The sequence below is a fragment of the Haliotis cracherodii genome, unplaced genomic scaffold (assembly GCF_022045235.1).
Source record: "Haliotis cracherodii isolate W230 unplaced genomic scaffold, xgHalCrac1.p SCAF_15, whole genome shotgun sequence".
In the NCBI taxonomy this organism is placed as follows: domain Eukaryota; kingdom Metazoa; phylum Mollusca; class Gastropoda; order Lepetellida; family Haliotidae; genus Haliotis; species Haliotis cracherodii.
The window spans coordinates 27,399,776-27,409,526 of NW_027266270.1; the positions used below are offsets into that span (position 1 = coordinate 27,399,776).

Genomic DNA, 9,751 nt, shown 5'->3' on the forward strand with positions numbered 1-9,751 from the left:
TTTTGTTTTTTCCTTATCATATATGGAAAGATTTCTTATATATTGCCAGTGCCTTTTTTCACAACGTGATCTTAATGCATGATTAATTCAGTGTCGACATGGTTACAAATTAAAGACAGGAAATGTTGGAAAGTAGGGTTGTGACGGGTAACTTGGATACTCGGGTCAAGGGGGTACTGAGTAGCACCCAGGTACCCACAGAACTACCCGGACCCTTTGTTAGTCACGTGACATATTGTTTAAAAACGAAAATTATCTAGAACTCCATGAATACACAACGGGTCACAAATGTTCACATTTCTTTCAGACTATTAACGCACACCTTGTAACTTACATATATTTTTGATTAAGATAAAGCTTTAGTCAACTTCAGTTATGCAAGACCAGATCGTTTTATAGTGTACCTAAATACTTTTTGCCAGGATTCTGGTCAAGCATAATTCCCTATCGGACATTTTGTACCCATCTCTTGAGACCTACAGTGAGTACCCGGGTAGGGTCGGGTAATTAGGGGTCAGGTACCCGGGTAGTTAATTTGGACTCGTCCCAGCTCTATTGGAAAGTTGTTCTTGCAAAGAATTATATAAGTGATATTCAAGAGGTCTTATAATAACAGGATACATATTCAGTTTGAACAATTACAAGATTCAATACTGGCTGTCTGAAAAAAACTTACAAACAAGTTTCTATTTATTTTTAATACCAACATATTTTGAACATTTATGTTTCGGCTGTAATCAGTAGGATATAATCACACTATGAAAACTAACCTATGTTACAATCGCTTCAGGAGAAGTGAATAATAATTTGTTATAAGCAGATGTATAATTAGAGGCTATGTATGCACATATAACATTACATATCATACCGTTTATGTCCGCAGATAAGCCAAATTTTGAGGACCAGAAAAAAAATTCTATTGAAAGGGGTCGGCTTATCCACGGGTACATGGTTCAGAAGGACAATGCGTTTTCTGATCTGCAAGTATTAATGATTTACTTGTTTGTTTGTTGTTTAATGCCACACTCAGCAGTATTCCAGCTATATGACAGAGGTCTGTAAACAATTGAGTCTGGAACATCCAATCCAGTGATTGATATCATGAGCATCAATCTATGCAATTGGGATAAGATGACATGCATCAACCAATACACATATATGTATTGAGTGATCTAAGAGACTGAATATATTATAGACTATATGATAAGCATGAGGTGAGATTGAATGGTGTTATTAATATTCATGAGATGAAATGTATTTACTTAATCTTAAAAAAAAGGAATTCCTTTATATTTCAATTTATCTTGTTACATACTGATACAACTCATTGTTATTCTACTACAAAGACAAATAATTAAGTTTTGAAATTATGTCAAATAAAATATCAATATATGTAAAATATCTGTAAGAAAAGAAAAAGTCAATAAAGGACTACAATTATGCTTAATTATGAATGTTTTAACTTCAGTCAATTTATTTGCTGAATGTAAAAGGTCTTACCTTCCGCACAAACGGCCTATACATTGTCAACTCCCAGTAACTTCCCAGAAAGTGACAAAATTCTTGTGCCATATCAGACATACATACCAGCGGCTATGATAATTACATGGACTTTACCACAACAGGTGCGTAGCCCGCATGTCACACTCGTATCTCATGGACTGTCTGGTAATTCCAGTATCAATATCAGCAAATGCAGTACTATTACATTTAATACTGTAAACAAATATCTTACACACCTTATCATATCTTCGATAAATATTACTACAAACACTTGGATTAATATTTAAACATATCATCTGTACCTAAGATTCCAAGAAGGAATGTAACATGTCTTTAAAAAATTGCTTTTCTGTGTTGACAATTCTTTGCCAATCATGATAAAAAATTGATCATGTTACATACATAATATGCTAAGATATGTTGTAATTGATAGCATTTTTAAAAGAACCAAAAAATGTTAAATAAAGAAGATATTATCTGTTGGTTCCTTACTAAAATACCAGAAAATTTATTAATTATGGTAATCAGTATTTTGTGGACTTGGCTAGATTAGTTCCCTTAAATGTTATGTAATTTTAAAGTTCTATTTGAACTTCATTCTGTATATAACTCAATAATCATAATAAAACATGAATAAACATAATACAGTCAGGTCCCGTTAATCTGACATTATTGGTTGCATATGATTATGTCGGACTAACGAGTATGTCGGATAAACGAAAATAAGTAGTATCAACGATCGTGATCGAAATCGGACAACTACACGATATATAACAATACAAACACTTAATTACTAATAAAAAAAAAAATGAAATATTCATATTATGTTACATTGTTGGCGGAATATGTTTTCTAATCATGCAACCTCTAAAGCTCAACACAAAACAACTGTTACGGACTCTATGACTTATTCAAAATACTTTAAAAAGCATAGTCCGGAATGGAAGTCGCGAGTATATCATGACTTGCTAGTGACTGAAATAACATTGCTGTTTCTGATAAGTAACGATCCGAATTGTTTCTTAAATTATCTATATTTATCTTCTTGTATACAGTTTTATGTTACCTTTTTTAAATACCGGTACTAGTAAAAAATGATCTTGAATTGTTTGTCTCCTTTAAGAGAAAGAAATTGTAGTTATGAAGAAGCCACAGAAAAAATATTTCTCCAACAAACGTCCCAGCCCCTATCCCACAGAATAAAAATGGCACAGGACTATTCATTATCAGATGGACAAAGTAGCAGCTGTGTGTGGTCAAATCTATTCTTGATTAGTCCACATGAAAAAAATTTGCATTTATGATAAGGAAGCAATTTCTTTTGAGGCCTAATGCTTATTCATCATCATAATCTTGTGGAAAATTTACTTTTTTCATTTTCTCAAAAACAAACACTACACAGATATTTATATCACATGCAATGAAATTGAATTATGACAACTTTATTTAAAGAGAATGAAGGTTTCTTTTCAGAAATAACTTTTACTGTTCCGACACCCTTGGTAACTATCTCTCAACACCCTAACTTTCCATTGTGTGAAGGGACACTAAAAATATTCTTTTTTTTACCCTGAATGTGGTATTTTCAAAAGCAGGATGTGTCCACCATGTTCAGACTATTCAACAGGGATGTAGTTTGTACCAACAACAAAAGTCTTTACAGTATGAACCTGGTAAGAATAGTAGAAGTACGCTGGTATTGTTGCAACAAACAGGTCTCCACATGGGCGAGGTAAGGTGGGAGGGGGTTTAACGGCGTGTTCATGATTATTACACTTATATAGCGATGTGTGTGTGTGTGTGTGCATGCGTGACGTGTGTGTGTGTGCGTGCTTGTGTGCGTGTGTGATATGTACTAGTCTAGATTAATGTCGGTTTCACAGTGGTAGCCCACTGAGATACCATGCCACAGTTTAACAAGGATACCCCACTCAGACACAATATACCGACTCTGAGCCGACCAGTCCTTGTTTTTGCCTTAATGCTGAGCACCGTCTCTCACAGTACATGGCCAGGGCATCAAACAACAATATCATTCACCTCAAATCAACCATCACTGATTTCTAACATCGTAAAATATTCTGAACAATAACACAAAGACCACATGATACTTTAATATGATATATAGTACTTATATGTATGCATTTGAGATTAATGATAAATACAAATTTAGTAGTATGTATTAAGAAAACATAAAAAATAAATACATTGAAGAAGACATAATGTTGACATGGAAAACCGTCACAAGCCTACCTTTTCTGTGAAAAACGCATTTCCTGTTAATGATACCATTGTACGTGATATAACACTGGGATAAATTCTTTCAAGAAAACTGTAGACCTGCACTTTGTAGCACAAAAATAACAGCAATAAATGTGCTATCTTTTATCGAGTGAGACTTTGACAACTGCACTCATATCTTGATTTAAGGAAGGCCCAACCGAAGTGAGGTTTGGCTGCTATACACTGTTTCAAATTAAGCTGTTTACACACAGTGGACACAGACATGACATCATCCTCCACTCCCAGCTTTCACAGGCTATAATTACCTACTTTACTGTGTGTTTATTGGGCTTCCCTTTGAAAGGAGAAACCAGAGTTACAGTTAAAGTCAGCTATGGCTAATTTTAATACAGTAAGCCAATACCTTTTCACTACGTATGATCAGTTTGTGAAATAATTGTTCCAGAGCACTAGCCCAGACTGCCTGGATATGTTTTTACAAGCCAGTCTTAGATTTGAGTAGCCAGGTATTTTCACATTTCCATAGACATGTACTGTCATTGGCATTATATATGTACATGTATATATGAAATGATGCTTATAAAAAATGTTAGAAAACCTTTAATGTTTAGGTTATTTAGAACATTGCAATGATATTATATTTTGATATTTTATATTTTGAGCATTAAATATGTACATAAGTTTTGTAATGATGCTTATACACACAAAAAACCCTTATGTACATATTTAATGCCCATGATAGTACAAGCAGAAATCTTGTAGCAGAGAGAGAAACATTATTCAGGTTTCATCTAGGTCAGAATGCATGTCATTGTATCCCTATAGTGTAAACAAACAATAAACAACCTATATATTTCAGCTCCTACAACAAACACCTGTGAAGGTCCGGGGTAGAATAGGTCTTCAGCAATCCATGCTTGCCTAACAGGTGACTATGCTTGCTGTAAGAGACGACTAACGGGATCAGGTGGTCAGGCTCACTAACTTGGTTGATAAATGTCATCGTATCCAAATTGCGTGGATCGATGCTCATGATGTCAATCACTGGATTGTCTGGTCCAGCCTCGATTATTTACAGACTGCCGTCATATGGCTGGAATATTGCTGAGTGCGGCGTTAAACAACAAACAAACAAAACAAGATCCTACAACAAGCATCAACTAATGTTTTCTTGTTTTACTTCCAAATGCCATGCCAATGACACATACGCAAATGGACACTATGTCACGATAATCTGGGGGTATTTGGACCTTCCTGAAGTTTCAAACCAACACAGTTGATAACAAATATAAGTCAACATGGTGAGTGGGCGAGTGAGTGAGTATGGTTTTACGCCGCTTTTTAGCAATAATCCAGCAATATCACGTTGGGGGACACCAGAAATGGGCTTCACACATTGTACCCATGTCGGGAATCAAACCCGGGTCTTCGGTGTGACGAGCGAACGCTTTAACCACTAGGCTACCCGACCGCCCCTAAGTCAACATGGCACTTCACATTGTCATGTCCATTATCGTCACCATAAACGCAACCAGTAACTGGCTATGAACATCAATGGCAAAACAAGAAAACCTTTTCCTTCATCAACTAAAAATGGTGTAACTTTATATCTATTCTATTTCCATATAATTTAACATGTCCCAAGCAGAGTTACATAATCATGATAATAGACTCAACTAAAAAAGTCAGGGATTATGAATATTTTTTTATATTTGTTTGTAGTGAAGACAATTTCAAAAGGAGTTTGAAACACATATTTCATTATCCCTATCTTGTTTTTTTTCTGAACCCCTTTTCTGTATATGTTAACACCTTAGCTTAAACACATGCATTACCATGATTACTATGACAACATGAGTATGAAATCATGTATTCATGTTATTTATTGGCTTATGTTCGTGCAGCAGGTGTTGATGCTTGCACTCGACGGATGATTTACTGCCATGTCTCCCTGTACACAAGATCGGTGTAGATATACACACTCTGTGGTTGTCCCCGGAAGTCTCAATCTGATACAGACTATACTCAACTAACCAGCTGTTAGCCTGTTGATAATGTTTAATCAATAGCCCCCGAGATTGCACGCCGCCCTTCGTCTACAGACCCACCAGTGCTACAGTTTGTGCTGCGGATAGTTTATCAGTGATGTTTTTACCTGTGTAACGACTAGATGATGCCACAATGCTGGCTATTGTGTAGTGATACTACTGTGTGTTTTGCAAGGGCTACTGGAGTCGATGAAACAATGATGACAACTTTACATCATGCACAACATCATGAACATCTATAAAATTCTCTGGAGAAGGATGTGCCGCTCAACTTCGGACATATATCTTGTGACATGGCTTAAAAATGTGTTATGTGTCTTCTGTGAAATGGCTTTGGAATGTGTGATACACGTATCTTGTCTGACATGGAAATGATTGTGTGATTGTGTTGCTGACATCTGACACGGCAGCTAAACATACGATGCAGCTTCAGAAAGACTGGTTATCTTTTTTAATATTTCATGCTGTCTATCATGGTTTATTAACATGATAAAGTATTTGATGCTTCTTCTGAATATATTATGCTTTTCCTAAATATGCGAGGATTCCTCTACATATGTGATGCTTCTTCTTTATCTTTGATAATGCTTCTAAATCTGTGATGCTTCCTTTAAATATGTGACTTTTCTAAATCTGTAATGTTTCATTTCAATCTGTGCCTCTTCTACCAAATCAGTGATGCTTCCTCTAAATCTGTGACTCTTCTACCAATACAGTGATGCTTCCTCTATATCTGTGACTCTTCTAAATCTGTAATGTTTCATTTCAATCTATGCCTCTTCTACCAAATCAGTGATGCTTCCTCTAAATCTGTGACTCTTCTACCATATCAGTGATGCTTCCTCCAAATCTGTGACTCTTCTACCATATCAGTGATGCTTCCTCTAAATCTGTGACTCTTCTACCAAATCAGTGATGCTTCCTCTAAATCTGTGACTCTTCTCCTAAATCTGTAATGTTTCCTTTAAATCTGACTCTTCTACCAAATTAGTGATGCTTCCATTATATGTGTGACTCTTACCCTAAATCTGTAATGCTTCATCTAAATCTGTGACTCTTCTCCTAAATCTGTAATGCTTCATCTAAATATGTTGTGCTGCTTCTTTGTATGTGATGCTGCTGCTAAATTGCTGATGCTTCCTCTAAATCTGTGAAGCTTTTCTTAAATCTGTGATGCTTCTCTTAAGTGTGTGATGTTGCTGCTAAATCTGTGATGCATGCCTTTAGTGATGCATGCTTCCATAAATGCGTGCTTATGTGTATTAATCTCCAATGTTGGCTACAAAATGTGTCACATTGCTAGAAACAAATGTGAAGCTTCTTCTACACATGTGATCATGGTGATGTCACACTGCTGCTTGTAAATCAGCAAAACCTGTTCTTCTAAGAATGCTTACTACTTTCAAACATGGGACGATTCTTCTATATCTGCAACACTGGTTCTGACAGTGCTTTAATACCTTCTAAATGTGTGACTACAGAATATTGCAGGAATCATGTGAGACATCAAACAACATTACTGTGAACATGACGAATACTGATAACTTTCAAATCATATATATTTCACCTTTTCTCACAAAATTCCAGAGTCAATTACTTACACAAATAATCTGTAAAATGTTCCATTCTAGTTGCACATGGGACAATTATCAAAATTACAAAATGAGGATCTCTAAATTTGTAATCATTCAAACAAAGTTAGGTTCATCAAATCAGATAAACAAATTATAATTATTAATCAGATGTCATATTGATAGGACACTTTTGAAGTTATATGGAACACTAAAATTCAAAGTCTTTTCAAGGCTTTCAATTGTCATTTTCAAGGCTTTTTTAAGCTGGGTTATTTGCTTTAATGTGTCAATATTTGTTCATATTTCAAAATACTATCTATTAGTTGCAACCTAATATCTGACACAAGTTCAGACCAGTGCATTTTGTAAAAGAAAATAGAGCTACATTTTATAGATCCATTGGCTCATCTTTATAAGTGATAAGTGCACTTACAAAGTCTACACATTTTCATATGTATATCTTAACTCTATTGTATAAACTTGCACTGAACTTAGCCTTATTATTAATCAATTGCAACTTGTGACGATATTTGTTCATATATACCTGGAAAATGAAAACAAAGAAAAAAGAAATGTTTATTGCTCATAATATCAATCATTGATTGTCTGGTCCAGACTTGATTATTAACAGACCATTGTATTATAGCTGGGATATATATAACAAACATGCAAACAAATATAACATGGTAAAGGTTAATTTATGTCCTTTGCTATATGTTACTGTTCATGTTAAAAGCAGGCAATTTTGCTTCAGCAATATTGAAAGATAATGGGAGTGTGTGCTGTAGTCTTATTGTCTGAATGTTGTTTAAGGGGATTGGAGTATGAAAACTCTTTCATAGGAATCTTCTTTTTTTTCAATCCCAAAATTGAACCAAAAAATGTCATTTAAGTGCTTTTTTAATATTAAATAATTAACATAAATGTGAAAAAAAATCAGAAAATATTATTGTTTCCCTGAATATTAAGCTTTTAACACCATAACAAAAGTGTCTTCTTTTTGCTGATTCAACAGTCTTGTAGAACAAAGTATATTTGTTTGTTTGTTGTTTAATGCTGCACTCAACAACATTCCAGCTACATGACAGCGGTCTGTAAATAATCGAGTCTGGACCAGACAATCCAGAGATTGACATCATGAGCATCGATCCACGCAAATGGGATACAATGACATGCATCAACCAAGTCAGCAAGCCTGACCACCCGATCCCATTAGTCACATCTTACGACAAGCATAATCGCTTTTTAGGACAAGCATAGTCCCTGTAATGTTATGGTGAAATAAACAATAAGAAATGGTAATGCTAATGACAAGATATTGAAATATATCACAATACATATGTATTGCAATATATTGATATACAAGTACTAGACATTACACAGCTCTCATTGATATTATACTACTTGTTGGAGCACTGAAACAAGCTATATGTAAATATTGGATCAATATCCAAGGTGAATGAAACTGGATAACAAAAGTTGTTCTACCAGTTCTGTGCTATTTATGGTTAACCCCAGAGGTGTTTGCACGGCCATAATCATCTTAACACTGACCTTAATCTGTTGTGGAACACAAAGACGCAGCCTTATACAAACCATATAGCATTGGCATCAAGTATATTAGTTATTGTATTGATAATTCGCATGAAAAGGACCATACAATATGAAATGAGACTGACCTAACTAAATCATCAAATTAGACTGAATTATCACGATTATATTTATAAGCCCATATGTGTAAATATATCAATCATATGGCAATTTTCACCGAGCTCAGGGTGTGACACTGTTGTGTTGTCACTTCAGACATTTGATAAAGCACTTTTAGAATATCTGTATATTTAAAAGACAATGGCTTTATGTTATTTGGCATCAGTAACTTCTAATAAAACATGAAATAATTGTGACTATTCTGACCTAAATTAAGATATTATTATTATGTTTATACAAAAGCGTAGATCTAGCATTTATGCAGGTAAGTTCCGTGAATAAATACTGAGTACATACATCTAATAGACCTGCCTAACATAACAAATTCGGGGTCGTTACAAATAGACATTTTTTTAATTATTCGAGCACCTGTCAAATGGGGTTCGGTTTGGACACACCCAAGAAGTGTAAGACACGCCATTTCTCACGCAGCTTTTAGTGTTAGCACAATACCACAATATTCAAACAAGCAACCTTTAATATACAGGTTTAAATAAACATGTGTTACCAACCTGTTCGTGAAAATAACGTGCAAACTTTCTCTCCATCATCAAGATTGATGTTGTCGGTCGGCTTCCGCTTCCAAGAACGCATCAAGGGAAGTAACTCTTTCGTCTTAACACATCAAGGGGGTAAATTTAAAATGTTAAAATATTCGGGGTAGTTAATATA

The 9,751-nt window shown here is 34.8% G+C and overlaps 1 protein-coding gene across 2 annotated transcripts in view; it reads right to left on the minus strand.

The window, feature by feature from the left end:
- The window catches only part of LOC139462441 (harmonin-like), a 46,475-nt gene extending 36,817 nt beyond the window's left edge, over positions 1–9,658 (minus strand). The window contains exon 1 of one of the 2 annotated variants that reach the window (XM_071244158.1): positions 9,592–9,658. In XM_071244158.1, coding sequence (XP_071100259.1) covers positions 9,592–9,630 — 39 coding nt within the window. In that variant the 5' untranslated portion in view covers positions 9,631–9,658. Of the gene's footprint in view, positions 1–3,756; positions 3,869–9,591 lie in introns of those variants that run through there. The other variant, XM_071244157.1, reaches the window with a different exon arrangement.
- Positions 9,659–9,751: the final 93 nt, after the last annotated feature.